The 21,851-nt window shown below is 38.0% G+C and overlaps 3 protein-coding genes across 4 annotated transcripts; 2 read left to right on the forward strand and 1 right to left on the reverse strand.

Moving 5' to 3' along the window:
* The first annotated feature begins 332 nt into the window (after positions 1-332).
* coxfal3 (cytochrome c oxidase associated subunit FA4L3) lies at positions 333-1,568 on the forward strand. Its single transcript, XM_004066897.5, has 4 exons — positions 333-503; positions 612-700; positions 820-880; positions 1,131-1,568. Exons 1-4 carry the CDS (start codon positions 465-467, stop codon positions 1,197-1,199), a joined length of 258 nt encoding a protein of 85 aa, XP_004066945.1. The 5' UTR covers positions 333-464; the 3' UTR covers positions 1,200-1,568.
* A 7,079-nt stretch (positions 1,569-8,647) lies between these two features.
* Positions 8,648-16,111, reverse strand: slc30a4 (solute carrier family 30 member 4). Of its 2 annotated transcripts, none has more exons than XM_078944261.1 (8): positions 16,021-16,111; positions 15,086-15,586; positions 13,293-13,439; positions 11,670-11,823; positions 11,238-11,451; positions 11,019-11,124; positions 10,790-10,924; positions 8,648-9,721 (listed from the first exon to the last, which is right to left on the reverse strand). In XM_078944261.1, the coding sequence occupies exons 2-8, from the start codon at positions 15,477-15,479 to the stop codon at positions 9,567-9,569; spliced, it is 1,305 nt and encodes a 434-aa protein (XP_078800387.1). In that variant the 5' UTR covers positions 15,480-15,586; positions 16,021-16,111; the 3' UTR covers positions 8,648-9,566. The 2 variants fall into 2 exon arrangements, with proteins under 2 accessions (XP_078800387.1, XP_004067017.1); XM_004066969.5 differs by having other exon boundaries at positions 15,877-16,032.
* On the forward strand, positions 15,981-21,338 carry bloc1s6 (biogenesis of lysosomal organelles complex-1, subunit 6, pallidin). The gene is made up of 6 exons (XM_004066898.4): positions 15,981-16,122; positions 16,385-16,480; positions 18,130-18,268; positions 19,899-19,986; positions 20,078-20,164; positions 20,258-21,338. The coding sequence occupies exons 2-6, from the start codon at positions 16,432-16,434 to the stop codon at positions 20,375-20,377; spliced, it is 483 nt and encodes a 160-aa protein (XP_004066946.1). The 5' UTR covers positions 15,981-16,122; positions 16,385-16,431; the 3' UTR covers positions 20,378-21,338.
* Positions 21,339-21,851: the final 513 nt, after the last annotated feature.

A 21,851-nucleotide genomic window follows, 5' to 3' on the forward strand; every position in this document is an offset into this window, starting at 1 on the left:
CTTTTCTGAGGTTGTAATTAATCAATAAATCATTTACCATTGCAATATAATTGACAAAATAAATCCATATTTATGGTGCTTTCATTTTAAAGATGCACCTGTGGAGCCTACAGCTTTTTTTACTGGTCTTTAGTTTTGCACACTCTGGTACTTTTAAAGGTAGCCGCAAGATGGCGCTGCCCTCTACACTTGTCATTGACTTCTTGGTTGACGTTTTAGGCCTTCAGTGGTTCATTGCAGTGCAGGAAGCGGCGCGTGCCTACGTGACTGCTTCACACAGCCTCTCCTCCGCCCTTCATCGGCCCCGCCCACTCAGTTTCACTCAAATTCTGTCATCCGCAGGTGGGATCTGTTGCTCACTACATCCCCTACATTTCAAACAGCAACTTTTTTACATAGTGGATGCTACACTTTAAATAAAAAATAAAAATACCCATCCTCAGGTGTTTGAAAACTCTGCAAAGATGTCTGGCTTTTTCCAGATGTTGAAGAAAAGAAAGGAGGTAAACTATTCTTTTCCTTTTATTTCAAGAAAATGTATATTTATTGATTGATTGATTTAGTTTTAGTATAGTTTAGTAAATTGTTAAATAGTGTTGTGCGTTTTCCAGCTGATCCCTCTCATAGGATTCATGGCTTTTGCTGCAACAGGTGCCACAACTGCTTCTCTCTACTTTTTATTTACTAAACCGGATGTTATGTGAGTTTATTTTTCTTTTTATGTTTACTTTGACACTTATCTACAAAATAAATTTGAAAAAAAATAAAAAATTAAAAGTGTAACATTGTTAAAATAAAATATTTTATTGTACTTCTCAGTCTAAACAAGTCATCCAACCCGGAACCATGGGAAAGACTGGATCCATCCAAACCCCAAAAGGTGATCGCTTACATTCACTGACTGGTTGGACATTTGATCAAACTTGATCGTTTGCTGACTCTAAAAGTCAAGCAGACTCTATTGCATTTTGCTGAGTCACTCAGACACATTATCGTTAGTCCCAGCCGTTCCTGATTCCAAGGAAATGATCTCTTTTATTTATTCTTGCAGCTTCACACTCACAATGAAACAATTGTTGTTATTACACCCTTTATATCCTCATTTTTTCACCTTTGGTGTTTTTCTGCAGCTTATCACCATCAATCAGGAGTGGAAACCTGTGAAGGAGCTGGAGATAGTGAGGTCCCTCACCAAGTAAAAAGAAAAAAAAGAAAAGTAAGAAGAAAAGGGTTCAAGATGCAGAATCCGACTCCATGGCCCCCTCATCAGTCTAACAGAATCCTTTCTGCACAAACTAGGATGTTTTTACGGTCAGTGTGCGGAAATGCTTCTGCTTAACTGGTGGGGTTTCACCCTGCTCATTGGCTTCAAAGAAGAAACTTCCATCCTCCTCATCTGTGTGATACACGCGTGTAAACGGTAGCTATAGGAATGTTTTTGCACTGAAATCAGTCATGATTGTTGTAATGAGTTTGTTTTGTGCAGATGTTCTGCTGTAATTGCTGTCTGTTAATGTTCTGTTTGAGTATATGTACTTTACAGTGTCAATAAAACATTGGTCCATGTACCTTTTTTTTGTTTTGTTAATCAATGATGAGGTGAATTGAATTTAACGAGAGGAAGCCATTATCTCAGACATTAACTAGTTAATGTCTTTCTAAAATAAAACTGGACTCCTAATATTAAAATATGCACTTATTTTGATCCTTTATTTAAAATGTTGACAGTCCAAACACCCATAATTTTGTAAATGTATATTTTTTCGCTGTGTGAAGAAAAAAGTGAATTTGTGTTCTACACTAACTTATTGTAGGCGTCATATTTGTACGACGGAGTATTAAAGCTACAATAACAGAAAAAATAAATGAATGTATGAGAATAAAGTTATAAAATTATGAAACAAAAGTCTATAAAAATCTTACAGCAAGTAAAAATCAATTGTTAGAAAAAATGCAACATAATATGAGTGTAAGATGTATATTTACGATTTAAAAAGTTGTAATGTTACAAGGAAAAAGTCATGCTTTTTTTAAATGTTATTTATTACAATTTTAGCGCAGTGGTTGGTGTTCTCGCCTCACAGTGAGAGGGTCCTGGTTTGAACCCCTTGTGGGACCGTTTTGTTTGAAGTTTGCATGTTCTCTCCGTGCATGCGTGGGTTTTCTCTGGCACTCCGGCTTTCTCTGACAGTCAAAAAACATGCTTCATAGGTGAAACAGCTACTCTAAAGTGTCGCCAGGTGTGTGTGGGAGTGATTGCATCACACTGGTTGTACCCCGCCTTCGCCCAAAAGTAGTCAGGACGGGCACCCGTGACCCCGTGACCCCAAGGGGATATAGTGGGTTAGGAAAATAGACGATTGAAAGATGTAATTTCCTCATTTACGGGGGGGAAAAGTAAAGGAGATTCATTAAGATTCTCAGATTTTTCTTAATAGTCTGCGATGTAAATGAAAAAGTTACTGTTCAGCTGTCTTTGTTTAAACAATTTAGAGCTAAATATAACACTTAATTTTAAAAAAAGTGTGACTTTTTCTTTGTAAAATTACAACTTTTTAAAGCATAAATTTAAGACCTAACATGATTATTTTTTTTCATAACTGTACAGCTTTGTATTCGTAAAAATTCACCTTTTTTTCTCAGAATTTCACAACTTTATTCTTTCTTCCATTTGGACCTTCTCATATGTATCTATTGTCTATCTGTCTATTTGTTTATTTTTCGTCATTTATGCTGGCCTTATTTTGTATGTTGGTAATGTTTACATGACAGTTTTTCACATTTCCATCTTTTAGTATTTCAGTCACAGTTGAGAAACTATCCTACTTGTTTTTGACTCCTGTGGTCCCAGATCCTAACTGCACACACTTGATCCAGGTCATCAGCAGAAAATGAAACAGGTGGAGTTGGAGGCTAGATCAAAGGAACATACCGGTAGTTATGAATCTCACTGGCAGCTCAAACATTTATGCGCAATGTTTAGTATTTTCATTTCATAAATGTCAAAAACACAGAAATCTTTCCATTCTTTTAGGAAGAAAAGCACATACTTTATTTTTAATCAAACAGGAACATGACAAAGAATTATTTTCAACAGAAAGTGAAATGATTTTAACACCAACGCTGATGTTTATTTAGTTTCCTCAAAGCAGGAGTTACTGTAAGAAGTTCTTAGCTTTTTTTAGTCAGAAACACAGTTTCAAGCGGCCACAGTCTTTCATGAGGTACTCCTCCATGATCTGCTTTGTAAAACGTTTTATTCATGCCATCTTTGTTTTGAAGCTTTAACTAATCATGGGTCATCTATCTATTTTGCTACGCATATCCAGGGCTGGGGGGTAGCACTTCCTCCATCTCCTTTGAGGGAATCCCAGATTTTCCAGGACTGAAGTCTTGCGGGAGTCCTGGGTCTTCCCTGGCGTCTCCGTCTAATGCAAGGCTGGCCAACCCAGGTCCTCAGGAGCTTCAACCCTGCATGATTTCCTGCTCTCCCCTGACTGCTTGATGCTGACTACCTAAGCCCAGTGTGCTCAGTCAATCAGCAGAAAGATGATGAAGAGCTGGAAACCAGGCAGGATAGTGGCTCTTGAAGACCAGGGTTGGCCAGCCCTGGTCTTATGGGACACACCTCCACAGGGAAGCATCCGGGCATCCACTCCGAGGCATCCACTCCAAGCTTCCTTAACCCTTGTGCTATCCTAGGCACTTTAACATCGGGAGTTGGGTCATCTAGACCCACTAGACAGTGCTCTGAACCTTTTTTCTTCAATGATTTGTGATCTCCACTGGTGTCCATGGATGACATGAAATCTTTCCACCTTTATCCACCTTTGTCATGGTAGGGAGAACACATCAATGTAAGGGGAAGGGTCATCTAAGATAGCACAAGGGTTAAGGAGACACACCTCCTAACTCTATAAAACCCTGCACTGACCTTTCATCCTCCATCTCTTGCGGCACCTGTTGCAGCATCACTCCAGCTAGCTTACAGCCCCCCACAACCCCAGCCTAACAACCAAATGGTGAGCAATATTGGAGCTATGCAGCTGTACAGTTTTGAGACAGATACCAGCTCAGACGAGGAAAACAAAGATGGACATGGATCTATTTGTCTGCAAGTGGATGCATCAGAATGGAGCGGGGCAAGGAGCTTCTGGCCCACCAATAGCTTCTATGTCACACCTACAAGGTTTTTCCAAAGGCATTTTATTGTCTGCTCCTGGTTCCCAACAACAGAAATAAAGAAATATTCACAAGTGTATGTAATTTTTAGCTGAATTTTCTTTTTACCGTATGTGTCCTCCATCATCAGAAAAATGCAGTTGAAAACCTCAAAAACATGATCTTCATCCGAGTGGGTCTTCAGTGTGTTGTTTATTAAACGTGACTTTTTGAAGAGCATAAATCTGGTCCCACTTTATACAGACACCAGCTAAAATGACAGAGAACTGACAGTTAAAATAATATTTCAATGTCTCCTTCATTCAGTTAAACTTTGACCCAGTTCAAGAACTGAAAGAGCGCCAGTACAAAAGCCCTCCTTATTATTTTTTATTCAGTAAAAATTTGAAAGGCATGTGGCTGTGTTTACAAAAAAATCGGATGACACTTTGAACACTGCAAAATATGAATCTTATAAAAGTAAAGACCATTGTTTCAAGAAAAATTGTCTTATTTTCTGATTGTCTGTCTAGCCCTTGTGCTATCCTATGGGGTCCAGATGACCCGATCCTTACATTGACGTGTTCTCCCTTACCATGACAAAGGTGGATAAAGGTGGAAAGATTTCATGTAATCCATGGACACCAGTGAAGATCACAAATCATTGAAGAAAAAAGGTTCAGCGCACTGTTTACTGGGTCTAGATGACCCAACTCCCAATGTCAAAGTGCCTAGGATAGCACAAGGGCTAGCAAGCAAACAATCTTATCAAGAATTTTTTTCTATAGAAAAATATTCTTAGTTTAAGAAAACACATCTTAGTGACTGGAATTTGTTTCTTAAAAAAAGAATTCTTGCTTTGACCATTTTTCATTGGCTGATTATTAATTTTTTTTGCGTTTTTAAAGAAAGTTTTTCAAATATGCATCAAAACGTTTTCATTTATTTCTTGCAGGCCTGTTTTACCGTGAAAAATCAGAAGAATTTCAAACACAAAGAAAAGAACATGGAACTGAAGTGCAAACTAAAGCAATATTCAGTAATATTAAAAGAATTATTTACTCTAAAACAGTGAAAAGCAGAATCGGCTGCAGAATACACACAAATGTCAGCCCATAAAAAACGCCACTGGCATCCACATCTGTGAGCCTTTAATTGAAAGACTGTGCTTGTTTTCCAGTATGTGTCCACTCTGTCAATTCAAGTCTTTCTAGTTTAATGCGCTGACGTGCTTTTTTGTGCTCTATACTCAATTCTATCCACTAAAAGTTTTTCAACTCAGAGAAGTTAAAACAAAGTTAAAACTTTCCCCTTCACAGAAAAATATGTATTCACCTCCCTTTAAAATATTTTAATACTATATTTGGGATGGATAGAACTTGACCATAACATAGTAAAAAAAGTGAAATGTTGTCTTTGTGTCTGGAGATATTGAGAAAGGAAACAAATTCTTTAGGTTGAATTTTATAAATGTATTAAATGTTTACATGTTATAATTTGATTTTAAAAATCCCTGCAAAAATGTAAAACTCATTACAGTAGAAAATAGGAACATATACATTTTTTAAACCAACACGGCATAAATGCTCTCTAACTGCCTGCTCAACCAGCATATTCAGAAAACATGTATGTGTTACTCCCCCAAGGGGTTTGGGTAGATAAAGGGTAAAATGTTATTGTGGCACTTCTGAATGATTGTACAGCTAATGAATGATTACTTTAACTTTCTTTCATCTTTCATCCTGCTGCAGTGGTTGCAAATGGACAATCCCATACAAGCTTGATACAAAATTTAGATGAAGTTTTTCAGTTACACTATCTCCTTTATCCTGTCAATCTTCAAATAAATTATTCGAGGAGAGCTGTATCTCATCCTTAAATTCATCTTACAGTGTACTGCTAAAATAATCAAACTTTTGAATTATCTTTTCTGAGCATTGAAGGTCTCATGCTTTCATAGTGGGTCAGTTCTGATAAATCTCTGAATATTTGGATGTTGTTTTCAGTCTAAAGACTTTTGTTATCAGTTTGACCAGATATAAAATAATAAAGCATATGACTTAATCTGATCAGTTTATGGCTCAGTGGGTAGTCAATGCTTTTAAAGGCCGTTACCCCACATAGATAATCCTCTTAATGCCTATCCCGGCCAACAGAATTTTTTTTTTTTGTTCAAGTCTGCTTGTGCACCATTAGGACTCTGATGGGAGTTTTAATTAATTATTGAACACAAAGAAATGAAGGGAGAGACAGAGGGATTGTATTTCCTGCAGTTTTGGTTTCACTTACACATGTGGTCGTGTCCCCATGTCAGACAGGCAGTTTTACATTTCAAAAACCCCCTTTTCTCACCCAAAAATCCATCATGTTTTTCACACAGTTGCATTTTATAGCTTTTGAGGGCATCAACAGGGTGTACTTTGGACAGGCACAGGCCTGTCTGTAGTATACTGTACTTACAGCAGAAACACAACTTTGCACGGAAGAGGGCGTTCCAACAGCCACAGCTCAACTTCACCTAACTGGCTGCATGCTGAAAGGTTATTTCAGGAGACAATGAAAGAGGAAGGACGCACTGAGCATGTGCTCCGGAATCCGTCTACGTGACTGTTCTGCACACACATCATGACATTGCAGAACATGTGGCCAGCCAGTTGTGCAGGTAATGCTTGCACAACACATGAAAAGAAAAAGGTGTAGCATCATCCTACCTTTCTAAAAGCTTCACCTGAAAATTTGAAAAGGTCATTCCTGAATTTGGGTGACTTAGTCTGTATGTTGCATTTTCCACTAAAGCACACCGTTGAGGACTGTAAACATGTTGCCCGCCTTTTGCAGGAGCTTTATGATACGGTTGCCTGGAAACTGACCCTCCCACATCACAGTTGTTAACCCAGGATACATAAACCATATACACATTAACCCTGTTTTGTGACAGCAAGCAAAAATATAGTTGAATAGCACTTCTCCTTCAAACCAATTTTTTTCAACTCATCAAACTTTTTTGTTTTAAAGGGCAAATATTTTATTCCCAAACAAACTCATCAGTCAGTCTTTTGGCTTTTTTCAGTTACACAGAGCTGAAAAACAAAATTGTTACCGTAACACAAGTGCACCACCTAGTGAAGATAACTTAACCTAAACACATAGAGAGATCAATTCATGTTTCAATCCCTCATTCAAAGTAATTTAAACCCGTCAAATAAAAATAAATGCATGAAAGGAAAAATAATGACTGTATTGACAAAGCAAACACACAAAACATACATCTTTTTAAAAATAAAAAGAGTATACTAAGTAAATTAAAGATAAAAATTTAAGACTCTTCTTCAGCACAATGTGCTTTTTCCAGTCTAAATATTTTTTGAATCTTTGTTCAACCTCTGTGAATGAATACAAAAAGAAAGTTAGAAAGATAAACTTTTAGAAGATTTTTTTTTCTTTTTACCAGGTAAATGAAAGTATAAATGTGTGGCTTTCCATGAGATGTTTCCCCTGCAGTCTTCTTTAGGCCATGAGTAGCTATAACTTAAACTAAAGACCAACTGTATACCTCAATGTCTGAGGAAAAGAGGCAATGTATGAACACGGAAAACAAAAAGAATAATTACTAGACAACAAACCTGCCGTCTGGTGATTACAAAGAAGCAGTTAAGGGAAGGATGAGGCCTAAAATGTTTATGTTATATTGAAAATTCAATGTTAACCTCAAAATATGGAAAATATTTGGAGTTACGTCCTCAATACAGGAAAATAAAAGCCTAAATGTTAAGATATATCAGCTTCAACCAAGGTGTTTGAAAATAATACTAATTTGGAAATTAGCACAAATGCAATACCAGTATTTATATTTTATGCTATACGTAATTAAAGGCCTTCTTGTCGCCAAAGACATAGAATTTTTTTGTAATTTTGAGAACCAACCCAAGTATTTGTGTTCTATTTAGTCACTATTTTGTCTCCCCAAGAATTCAAAGTTTCCATATCTCACCCAAACACATAACATCAATGGAAAGACCATGTTGTCCTGTTTTAAACACATCAGGACCAAATGACCTAGTGCAAAAGAAAATGTCCCCTACAGAGGGCATAAACCAAACGGTTGGTTCTCAGGATATAGTAACTAAAAATATTGACATCTGGAAATTTTACAGTAATTTTTGTCTGATTCTGTTCATTTTAATCTTTTTTTCACTGCTCTTAACTTTTGAGCAGTTATTTGAATTACTATTGTTTTTACTTCATGTTCTTAAGAGTTTTGCAGTCATTTTAAGCAGATTGCAGAAGATCAAAATTACAAAGCTGTTGACTATTAAGCAGGGAGGCAAGAACACAAACCTTAACATTTATATAGCAGCCTGGACAAATATTGCAATGCATCTACATGATGACGTTCCTACACAGAGTGCTTTGTGTAAAGCCATAAATGACTGTGACTCAAAGGCAATGTGTTGTCTCAGAGACTTCCAAAAACTATTGCGAAAACTTTCAAGTCCAAGCAATTTTAATTTGCAAAAATAAATTTGTTTTGGTAATACATATCTGCTAAATAAGGGTGTTCTGATCTCTAACATTTAGTACTTGCTTATGACAACACAAATTCTGTTCTTAACACTGAGTTTGACAAGTTTCAACCTGTTTCAAATTAAATGCAAAAACTCTGAAATGAAAAATTAGAATACATCGCATTCCAAACACTTTAAATCAGTAAGATTGATTGTCAGTAACCGTCAGTTACCCATTTGTCAGAGTTATGGTCATGTTAGAATGAAAGTAAAAACAGAACCTTTGAACTAATTTAAGGAACATCTGAACCAGCTTTTTCTGACTCCTCCCTCCACACACACACGTACAATCTCGCATGGTGGCAGACTTTGGTTGACGAACAGAAATGGTGCTTGATGAAGTGCAACACCCCCTTGTGCTCATGATTAGTCACTACAAGCATCCATAGAAACATTAGCTCACAGTGACAACGACCAGATAATAAATCCCATGAGGAATCTTTTGTACATAAGAAAAAACATATTACACACAAAGTAAAATGTACATTTCAACATTTTCTGATATTAATAATAAAAAAAAAAGTTTAATAGGCGTTAATGGTGAATTAAGGACAAAATTATTGTCTGATTTTAATCAGAATAAGCATTCAACGTACACACCGAGGGTTTTTCAAGCATAATGAGGGCATAAAGTCCCTGCAGGCTGTGCTCACTCCCCGGTTATATCTGTTCTTCTGTTGCATGGTTCAATCTTTATTCCACATACATCAGTTTGCTGTGGTTATTTCCATTACAAAAAAAACGGCGTCTTGGCCTGTAGGTTCTCCTGTGCATTGTGTTCTCTGCTTTCCTGTCTCCACGGGACGAACTGCTGACGTTCGTGTGAGCGCACATCTCCCCTCAGGCGCTTGGCTGCAGGCAGTTGGCGCAGCTGCGTACCATCCTCTCTCTGTGTGTCTGGACCTGCACTGTGCACCTGCTGAGACCGTAGGTGTGAAGCAGGAGGTGGCGGGCCTTCGCCTGAACGTCCTCCCAACTGTGACCACTAGAAGGTGCTGCAGACGTAAACATGCGTTTGAATACAAAACAGACAGGCTTTGAAGCAGAAAAGGTATGGTGGTGCCAAAACTTCACAATAAATCTAACTTTTTTTGTCTCAGTTTTGGACAGTGTTCAACCTGAGTTGATATTACACCTTGTTGGTTCTTTGTTTTTGCTTTAAAACAAATTTTAGAGTGGATTTGTACACAACAGTAAAAAAAATGAACAAGTGATTAATGAAAAACATGATTTCGATTGCTGAAGACTTGTATTTTCATGCTATAATAAACAGTTTTACTTGAATGTACTATTGTGCCATTTTAAAACCAAAAGAAAGCTTTATTGGTCAATTTTCAATGTATACTTTCAACTTTTAGCCTGTGTAAAGAGGACTGCATGTCAAAAATGTTCCTAAAATCACTCACAGCTTACAACAACAGAACAGTCATAGATAGCTAATAATAGGGACTTTAAACGGGTATGAAACTCTACGATTGACATATTTGTTCGAGTTGTACTGTAACCTTATTTCCCTTTCGTAGGATTAATAACATATCATTGAATGATTGATTAATTAATATTTGTTGAAACTTGTAATAACTTGCTAAAGTAAAGGAAGTGACTTTTTCCACTTTGGGACATTTGCTTAGTTGTTACCCTTTCAGTTAAATATAATTTTTTGTTCATTGTGGTTTTGTACAATTTTGTTAATTTTAGTCCACATCTCAAGCAAAGTCTGACAGTGTTATAGCATAAACTCATTGTTGTGTCTTATATCTTGATGAACTGGAAAAATGTTCATCCCTATTGTTGTTCTCCAGTAATAACTGAACAGCTCCCTCTTGTGTTAACACCTGTACAGTAAACTAAAAATTCCAGCTGTCAAGAACCCTCAAAAAAAGCTATAAATAGGTACAAGAGGAGTATTTGTATTCAAAGACTACAAGTAAAATTGGGAGGCTGATTCTTAGTCGTACTTCTGTCTGTTGGTTGGTTCAACTCCCGAGGCTGACAGTTAACCTAATCCCACAGAACCCCACATGTTGAAACCCTGCAGGCTGCTTTGGACAGAAGCTACTCACTGAGCTGTAGATGAACTATAGCAGCCGTCTTGTCAGCCGTCAGTGCCCACACGTTCAGCTCATCGATGGATTGGACATCCTCCAGCTTCAAGAGGTCTTCTCTGATTCGCTGAGTGTCAAGGTGTCTGGGCACACCTGACATACCATCACAGAAACTTTACTGTTATAGATCTCCTATCCGAAGCAAAGATGACATTAAATGGACATTGGAAATAGAGCAAAGACTCACCTTCCAGCACAATGACTATTGTGTCTCGAATGATGCGGATTGTGGTGAAAAGAACCAGGACTGAGAAGATGTAGGTACAGATGGGGTCTGCCAACTTAAACTCTGGCTGTAAAATTTAAGAATGAAAACAATAATAAGGAAACCAAATATTTAAATATGAGAGAAAAATGAGAAGCAAGTTCTGAAAAAAGTTCTTTGTTGATGTTTTTGTCAGTGTACCTTGAACCGGACAACATAGGCAGCAATAAGAACCCCGACGCTCTGCAGGAGGTCTCCCAAAGCGTGGATGAAGGCAGCCCTCACAGCCAGGCTCCCATGAGGCTGACCAGACCCAGCCGGCCGTGAACCTGCAGCAGCTGCAGAACTGTGCGAGTGGCCGTGACCGTGGCTGTGCGAGTGTAGGTGGCCGCCTTGGTTTAACAAAAAGCCCATTCTAGAAAACCAAGACCAGAGGACATCAATAATCTTTCAACTTTAACTTACATCATCGTTTTTGGAACTGATGAACTGAATCCCATGAACTGAAATCAAATATTATATAATGACTTTATAATATAACACTTGCACAGTTTTATTTTGTAAAGAAACCTTATGTTAAGGCTTTGCATGTTTTTGAAAGGCTTTGAATAATAATCCAAAGGTTTTACATACATGAGATTAACAGCCACTCCCACAGCAGCAGTGATGAGCATGACATCCCCATCTATGCTGAAGTCTTGGTGAACAGTCCTCTGAACCGCCTCATAAAGTAAAACACCAGTCAGGATGTAGATAAGCACCACACTGAGCACGGCTGACACCACCTCTGCAACGACAAAGGACTGTTGTGTTAGCAAAAACCTTCACCAAGCCAAAAAACAAAAGCTTTTTGGAAAACATCCATGGCTCACTTGATCAAAGATAACAATTTATTTGGTCTTTTTTGAAAAAAAGATAAAAACACCAATGTTTAGGAGATTTCAACCCTAATAAGTGATTGTCAAAACACCTCTTGCTTTACATTAATTTTTAACACACTTGAACAGAACATTTTTCTCTTTTTTTGCCAAAAGCAGTAAACTTCTTTTTCTGTGATACAACGATGCTGACTGGGTGAATTTTTGTCTTTCCCCGATGTTTTGCAGAGTCTGAACAAGCCTTTATGGACCGGTCCACAAACACAAGCTGATGTGTTTGAGTCTAGTTCGTCTGCAAGTCGAGTTTTAATCACATTTGCTTCTCCATCTCTGATTTTATGGAAAAGAGTCAGCCATTACCTGCATGAGGAGCAAAAGATGTCTGGCTGTTTAGATTTGCTTCATTTGTATGAGCATGAAAGCTCATGTGAAATTTAAAGGAGGACTAAACAGATGAATCCTGCTGTGCCTTAAAAGGGTGGGTCAAATGTCTGTTAGCAAGTAAAGCCTGACGGGATGGAGCTAGTGCAACTTCAGACCAGAATCATCTGGAAAATTTCTCGTCAGCTGAGACGGATTTAGATGCTTCTTTATATAAACCCACAGAAATACAAAAGAACACAAAGCACAAGCTGAGTTTTCGTTTTTGTTTCTTCCAAATTATTTTCTCCTTTGTAACTGTGTCTCAGGAAACCCTCTCCCCTGAAATAGCAGCCAAAGCACTTGGTCCACTCTCAAAAGTGCATTGTGAAAGCAAACCAAAACAAAAGTTGCTGATAGCCAGCTGACATAAGCTTAGTGTTCTAACTAAGAAACCACAAGTGTGAACACAAATGACCTGGTCTTAAAAAAGCTAAACAGACATCTCAGCCTCTTTTCTGTTCAGAGTTCACATTTGACCTACTTTGCTCATAAAGAGAGACGTTTTCAGAGCAACGTCCATACATATAGCTCACAGGGATACTAGATTTTTCTGGCTTTAACCTCTACTCCCTTGCTTGCAACTATGCTTAAAGGTTGTTGTTTGCATCGTTTTAATCGTTTTCTATGGGAATTTGACTAAATGTGGAGAAATCACAGAGTAAAGGTGTTCATCGATTAACCTGTCATGTGTCATGTGGCTCTTCGGCTGAGTTGAGCTTGTTTATGTTTTTGTGAGTGGTAGCAGCTTTTTAGAGGACTTTTACATTCAGAAATCAAATAAGACTGGCCTCATTTATCTGGGAGCCATTTGTTATGAAATGATCAATAATTCCTCTGAGAAAGAGCCAAAGCCATATTTAGTTTACAGGGAACATTTTTTGGACAGATTCTGTATGTAAACAAATGAAGCCACATTCTAACAGAGAAAAGAAAAGGGATTTCTGCCAAAACTCACCAAGTCGATGCAGACCGAATGTGAATCTTTTGGTGGGCGGTTTAGTGGAGAGCCAGAGGGCCAGAAGAGAGAATAAGATCCCCACAACATCTGCTAGCATGTGCACTGCATCAGTCATTATGGCTAAACTGTTTGACACATATCCGCCTGCAAGAACAAAAAAAAAAGGTCACATTAAAAAAAAATCCAAAAATATCTGTTTTCATCAACAACTTAATTTAGCTTGTACGTATTTAAATCAAGAATGTGGTTGGAGTCGTAGGTAACGTGTTTATAAATCTTATAAACCTTTCAATTTTGCTTACATTTTATTTCATACATTGATCAAAAATTTATTTTAAAAAAATATATAAATATAACACATTTGAGTAGAGTACATAATCTAATAAGTGTAGTAGCAAAATTTCTGAAAAAATTAATAAAAAACTAAAAGCCTGACACTGTTGCAAACCCATCAAAACAATTGCTAACAGCCCCCAACTGACACTAAAATGTCTCCTAAAATCAAAGGTTTACTTACTCCTCCACATTTCACTACGAGAAACAAAAGAAATACACCAATCGGTTTTTTACAAGTTTTCTCTTTGTCACAAATTTTACTGTGGCGACCAACATTAAGCTGTGTTGAACTGTTCTATGTTGCTATCCTCAGTTAGCGTTAACCGGTTAACCACGACGCCGCGCCCCCTGCTGGTTCATAACCGCAGTGATCAAAAATCCCACACGTCACAGCTCTAAGCTTACATTTAACACAATTTACTTTACATGTATGCAACATTTGCAAACTTTGTTTCTGAATGTTTGAGTTTGGTAAACAACCTGACTAACAATGTGTCAACAATTTGCTTTGCTTTCCACGTTGTCGCATAAAACAGCCGCACGGAGAAGTGTATGTTTTCCTTGGGTGTGTGTAACATGGAGAAGTCTCTAAAGCTTTTGTCATCACAACAACCGAGTCCCAGTTTCCTACTGCGTCCACTTGCCTTCAGTGGAAGTGAACTCACAGAAACACAAGACCTTTGAATCCTCCTGTGACGGCAAAGATAGCTGATGAGGATGCCACAAAAACCGTGTTCCACTGTTAAGCATACATTTTTCATGTTAAGAAATGGCAACGAATGTGATGCCATCATGACGCTCTTTTGGAGTGGTTTCACGTTAAAAAGAAACTGCACTGCAAACTTAAAACAAAAGACAGTAGAAACAGGAGAACATGACGCAGACCTGAAGGGAACATTTAGAGCAACTTTCCCAAAACCACAAAAAAACGTGTTCTTTTTTTTAAAGAAGTACAATGGATCATTTTGACAAATGGTATGAGAATGCGATATAGCAGACAGTTTTACTTCATTATGGTTAATGTTTGATAGCTTTAGCTCGTCGTTGTTAAAGGAAAGCTGACTAAGTCAGTTCTTCCACCTAAAGGTTTATGTAATTTTCACAAGACAACTCAGTTTTGTATAAACAAACAGTCAGAGCTTCATCTGATAATGAAATTCTTCTGTAAACAAACAAAAATGTTGGAAACTACTCGGCATATCTGTCAGGAACTACAGGTCACTGTTTAACCAGCTGTCATAAAATATCTCAACAGAATGAAGCCATTGTGTTACAACAACAAGCGGCTTTATGAGTTTTTTAGCTGAATAAATGATTCAAAAATAAAACGTATCTTTGGAGCTGCAGAAACAAATGATTAAAGGCTTAAAAACTAGATATTTATGATCATTTTCAAGAGAAACACTAAACATTTCTGCACAATGGCTCACTCAATTAGCAGAAGGGTTACATACCTATAATTTCTCCAGTCATGAACAAAAAATAGAGCAGAGCTGCGATGACCAGCCTCTTCATCACTCTCCTGTGTTTGATCCTCTCCCTCTTCTTGGTGCAGTTGTCACAAGGGTCCATGTTCAAGCCCGGACAGCCCGAGTTGGAGGACGAATCCAGCAGGGAGTCGTCATCGTCCGCCACTAATGTGCTCACCGTCACTCCGTTGGACGGAGCCCCGGCTGCATAGTCCGTCATCTCCCCGGAGACCACCACCTTCAGCTTGTTGAATTTGGGGGTCTCATCTTCCACTAGCTCGTCGGAGAAGTCGAAGGGAGCCGTGTCGCTCAGGTCCCAGTCACTTCGCTCCCTTCTGAAGGCTGAGCGCACTTTGCTCAAGAGGTTCCCACCTGACATCTTCACTAGTAGGCAGCGTCTGAAGTGGCCGTCGTGTCGTGGTAATGATTCACATCTTCATAGGCCAGGGGGCGCCATGGAGGAAGCGCAGTTCAAGTTGTTCCTTCCTGAAAACAGAAAGTGATGTTTAAGCGGAATAACTGTGTCAGAACGAGTCATTGTTTTTTGGGCCCCGGTAGCTGCATTCTAACCACACACAAACGGAAAAACTCCATGTCGTTTTATTTTTAGTTTGTTTTAAATAAGTTATTCCAACCCCGACCTGGCAAACTTTGAATTCGGGAAACTGTCTGTCTCGGCTATTTTTTGCTAGCACTGACAGGCTAGCTATAGTGTTTGCGGCTGACAGACAGCCGTTACAAAGTCCAAGTTAGTTCCAAACCAGAGACAGACTCACCAAATGAAGACTGTTCGCTAGTTAAACCGTAACCCGCTGTCATTTCAGAAACGGACATGGTCATAATAGCGGCGTAAACAGCAGAGACCGGGCGCCGCTTTAGCTCCCAACGTTCACGAGCAAGTTTTGCCAGTCGGGACTCACGTGATGACGCAGCGGTCACATGACGCAGTCTCCAGCGTTGCTGCGACTCCGAAACCTCGCCGTTGTCCTTTCTCGACATAAACTCAACGAAGCACCGCTAAAGTCAGTATTTGCTTTTGATTTAAAGAAGACACCATTGTGTTTGAATAAGTCTGGTGACCGCTGAGGGATGGGGTTGACCGCCGCCGTTTAGTGGATAGCTTTGCTCAGGAACCAACTTGACTAGCTAGCTAGAGACAGACTCCATATGTTGATACTAATTTTAAGCTGCTTTTATTTTGTGATTCTTCGGGGAAGTCAAGTTGACATCCCATTTCACTAGATAGTACCGTTAGAGTCATCCGATGTAATTGTACCTCTGCAGATAACCAGGCTGGGTCCAGACAGTCGCTTCCCGTGGAGGTAGAGGAGATGGACGATGAAGGCTCTTTGTCCCAGGGTGAACTTCCACACAGGGAAGGTGTGTTTGCCTGCCTGACCCTAACCCACATGACCTTTAACCAACACTGGTATTAAAACACGATTGATCATTTTTCTTTCACTGTTTAATTACTTTAATCAGGACTTTGAAAACGAAACATTACAGCATCTGTATCCAATGATCTATTTTTTAATCTCAATGTATTTCCTTTTTTTTTTTAAAACCAAAAAGCTATTTAAAAAACAACAACAACGTAGTGGTTAGACATGTCAAAATATAAAAAGTCATTGATCTATGAAACATTTTCAGTTTAAAGTCCCACTTTAATCATCTTTTGATCTATTTTAAGAGTTCCCATTGGTCTTTTGATCATGCCGTTTTTAGGCAATATAAAAAAAAAAAAAACCTTTGTTATTTTCTAGGACGTAGTTTCTGCAGAGCAGGAGTAGTTCATCAGAAATTCCCCTTTGCGTTGGAGGTGGGACTGTTGGTGCGGAGGAAACCTAACCCGCTTCCCGACATCATCTGTTTACGCTCTCTCTCACTAGCTTACAGCCCCCATAACCCAATCTAACATTAACGTTGCAACAAAAATGGCGAGCAATATCAGAGTTATCCAGCCGTACAGTTTTGATGCCAGCTCAGACGAGGAAAACAAAGACGTGGATGCATCAGAATGGAGCGGAGCAGGGAGCTTTTGGCTTGCCGCTATAGGTTCAAACTTTTTCAAGCTTGTCCGCTTCTGATTCAAAACGTTTAGAATGAAGAAATACTCAGAAATACAATTTAGCTTAATTTTCTTAAAACATGTCCTCCTTTATGGGAGTAATGCAACAAGAACACGGAAAAAAACCCACCAAAAACACAAGTTTCTTCTGAGTGGGTCTTTAAATTAGTATTTAGATGAAAGCAGTTTATCCTTACCAAACAAATTGGTTTTGAAATGAAAATAAAATTAAAAAAAGATGTAAAGGGGAACAAAACTCAACTGTAAACTGAATTAAACTATGAACATGTGAATCTGAGTTAAATTCATTTTAAGCATTTTGCCAGTGAAAACTCACCCTAGTTAACTCAGATGAAAAATTATACTCCTTGTTTTAAGAGGTTTTGCCATAAAATTCAGATATTTCTGCTTTTTGAACAACCAGAAGCATTATACTGATTAGTAGAATAAATGAAGGGAAAGGAAAAACATGGCTACTACTTTGACTTTCCAACATTATTTTTTAGATTTAATCAGTAAATGTTATATTTCTTCCAACTTTTTTTATGTCCCTTTATTATTTCCTGATAGATGTGCTGTTTACACTTAAAGGATTCTATGAAAACGATTTAAAGCAGCTTCTTTGGTTGGATTAATACGTCCTGAAAGTCCAGCGCCGTTTTTGGCTTTTCTTTTTAGCCATGGTTGCATGCTTCAAGGCTTCCTTTCATAGGTCGGTATCTTGATAATGACCTTATTGGATTTGTCAACTCTTAGTGATGGTTAAAAATGTGACTTCATTTACATCAAAGGAAACACAGCAACGCTGCATTTCAAATGTCAGCAGTCAAATACCAGAGGCTAAGATTTTCAGGTCCCGATTTATAAGGAGGTCATGGTTAGAACGAAGTTATGCAGCCATTTAAGAATGCATTGAAGGGAGTTTTCCTCTCACTTTTGACAAATGTGAACTGTTTGACAGATCTGTCGGGTCAGGAGAGTTCAGCCCATGTAGAAAATGTGTCTGTGGATAAGGAAGCAGTGGACAAGCTCACTGAGGGGCTGCTCTCCCACTACCTGCCGGATCTGCAAAACTCAAAGCGAACCCTCCAAGAGCTCACGTGAGTGTTTACATGCGGTGATTCAGGAAATCCTTTTTGTTCGCCAGCATTAACTCTGGACCGGTTTTTTCAAAAAAAGTGTGTAAGAACTCCACATGTTCACTTAAGGCTAATGGGTTATATTTTTCTCAGAGGGATCCTACACATCAGTGATTGAACCTTCTCTGAACAGTGGGCTCTTCCTGGTTTGACTCCCTGCTTTGATCTGGGGCTCCTGTGGTAGCGTCCCCTGTGAACTTGAGTGGGGGGGTCACTGGTGTGGACAGATCCCTTAAATATTGCTTCCCCACTTCAGTACAAAGCCAGTTTTCTACTTTGCATCTTGTCAGTGAATCATTTTACGCTTTATTATGTTGTATGTATGTGTGCTTGTGGCATTGCGTGACTTTGATCTTTTTTCTTTTTTTTTCTGTGTAATGATCATTTGTCTTGCTTTTGTTTTTTTCAAATTGGATTGTGTTTTGATGTAAAGAAACATTAGTTGGGGAATTGGTGACTTGATTTGATATACTGGGCTTGCATAGGAGCATTATTCTACGATCTTAGAATTAATCACTGCAGAGTTTAAAGGACCTACTTAATTTGAAGGACTTCTCACATGTTAGATTCTAACTGTACTAATTTTTTTTTCTTCAAATTCTAATTTCTAGCATTACAGTTTTTTTTTAATTCAACGCGTAAGATAACCATTGACTGAATAGGAGTCTGGACTGAGTGATTTCCCACTGCTCACAGTCCAAATAGGAAGTACCCCACTGACTTTAAAAAGCCAAAACCCTAGACTTCTATTGAGAAATAAACGGCCGTTACTCAGTCCTTCTATATGTCAGAGTTTTTTCTTTTTCCTTTCTTTCTTTATTTTTTACATTTTCTTGCTTATCTAAATAATTGTTCATGATATTTTTTTCTGTGTTGCTAGTTTCTTAAGTATAAAGTGACCAATCACATGCCTCAAGTATGCTGGTCTCCATGTCACACATCTGGTGGACAGATTCTTTCAAGTTCGCTTTCAAATTGTAGGGGTGTGGCCTTTCAACAATCTCCCTCCTGATTGGCAAGAGTGGTTGCCATAGAAACAATGACTTATACCGACTCTGACCAAGCACTGCTTACTGCCTCTACTTACTTACTTACTGCTTCTATATTACAAAAAAATTGCAACTGAATTGATTTGATTAGGTTGGGGCCGAAAGTAACAATATTCTATGTGCCGTCAAACTCATGCTCTCCAGTTCTCATATACCGTCAATGAACATAACATAATGTTACATAGAAAAACTTTGGATAATATTTCTCTGTTCAAAATGCAAAGATTTGTTCAAACATGAAATTTAATGAAATGAAAACACAAAATACAGAGCTTTTACCAGGTTTTGTGTCATAAGTCATTTTGGATTACCGGTAGCCTGCAGTGATAAAATCATAGGTAGCAGAAATGGGTGGAAGTTTTCTAAAAAATGATTAGCTACTGAGAAACAAAAATGAAATGTTCCTACCTAGATTTTTCTACTAAATTAAAAAACAAAGTATTTTGACATTTTTCCACAGGTTCTTGGGTGAATATTCACTCTATGTTCATTATTATGAATTTGTAACTTTTTTTGTGAATATTTTCTTTTTCTTTAACCAGACAAAATCAGATAGTTCTGCTGGATACTCTGGATCAAGAAGTCACCAAGTTCAGAGAGTGCAACACCTTACAGGACCTCAATTCTTTGGTATGTTTCAACATTAAAACATATTCTCACCCATTCTGCTCTCACTTCTCCAGCCAGATAAAGTAACTGCAAACTTTATTTTTGTCTTTAGTTTACAGAAGCAAAAGTTTACCACCATAAACTGGTGAACATACGGAAAGAGATGATCATGCTCCATGAAAAGTCAACAAAACTAAAGGCAAGAGAGAGATGGGAAACAACTACTGGTAGTGGAAAAAATAATATGAAGTTAAAAGCATTTCAGTAATTTTTGGTTGTTTTTCTTTCTTAGAAAAGAGCACTGAAGTTGCAGCAGCAGAAGCAGAAGGAGGTTCTGGAGAAGGAGCAGCAGCGGGAAAAGGAGCTCGAGAGAGAACGGCAGCTTATAGCCAAACCTGCTAAAAGAACATAGAGATGCCCCCCAAAAAACCATCTGCTGCATGAAAGGACAACACAGGTTACACTGCATGTTTGGGGCAAATGAATATACGTATACTATATTTCTCAAAAATTTTTTCAAAGTGCAAGAAGGAATCTTTTGGACAATTATGTTTCTTTTAGTCCTAAGACTGATGAGAGCACAACAAAGGATTTCATTCAAAAAATAAAATATTTAGATGAAGGAAGAATTATAGCAAAGAACAATTTGTTTTAACGTTATAAACAACTACAATTTGAACATCAGTTTTTCTCCAGAATTGCACATGTGAACCATTTTTAAGGTAGACTTGTCCACGTTCACCACAAATAGTACATTTGAAACAAAAACAGCTTTTGATCCTCCTTCACAATTGTGTGTTTGGGGGGATTTTTTTTGCTAAAAATATGAATTTATCTCTTTTCTTACTGGTTTTATGAGACAGAGTTGTTGATAGATACATAGATGAAACAAAATGGAAACTTGTGCAATCGCAATTTAGAAAGTGGTTAGTTTGATCATTAGCCATATTTGGCTGAAACCTGCAAGTCTCCTGGTTTGGTTGATCCCTCCTCTGGCGTTGCCAAAATCACAACAAACCAAAGACTTGGACTGTACCATCAAATGTTGGTACGTCCTACCGTCAATCTCCTATGCATTGCTGTTTGCACCTTCCTTAGAGCAGAAAACACAAATGACTTCCTGACAATGCAGCCGCCGTCTGACAATGCTCCAAGACAATACAGGCGTCTGCTGCCTTTTGTTGAAATATATGTGTTGTTTGGTGTATTGGTTGAATGTTTTAAAATCAGACTGCTCTGCAGTAAATTTGACTGACTACTTGTGGGGTTCAGACATACTGATGCTAAAAAGGACAAAACATCTGTGATTTGTTCAAATAGATCCTAGTTAAAGTTAAACTCCACCTTTTTTACAATAAATATTTAAAAAATCAGTTTTGTCGTGCATGTCTTTTTCTTTTTAGATTTTTTGTGATTACATTTTCTTTTAAAAAAGAATTTTAGTTGACTTTTAAGACGTTGGTACATATTGGTTTCACATTGTCATTCTTTTAGGGTGCATTGACCTTCCAAGTCCACCAGGTGTCAGCAGAGTATTTCACTAGTTTTTTAACTAAGTTCACTGAAGTTTTTTTTATTGAATTTAAAATGAAGAGATGCTCCAAGGTATTAAACTAAACAGTTTGTTTGACACTAATGTGTTTTACAGAGAACATACAGGCCGCTCAACCTTTATGTAACATCACATCTCTTAATTCCTCACTGAGCATTAAAGGGGGTCTACACACTCCCAGCTTTTAGCTACATCCTCTGAACATAGTGGAAACCGGGACTGTAAATGTTTATAGAAATATTGCATGTCTGCAGATTCTCCCTTGTATCCGCCTCAGCCATCTTAATACCTTAAATGATGCAGAATTGGTGAACAGCAGACTTGTTTTCTACTA

The sequence above is a fragment of the Oryzias latipes genome, chromosome 3 (assembly GCF_053564925.1).
Source record: "Oryzias latipes strain Hd-rR chromosome 3, Olatipes_Hd-rR_3.1".
In the NCBI taxonomy this organism is placed as follows: domain Eukaryota; kingdom Metazoa; phylum Chordata; class Actinopteri; order Beloniformes; family Adrianichthyidae; genus Oryzias; species Oryzias latipes.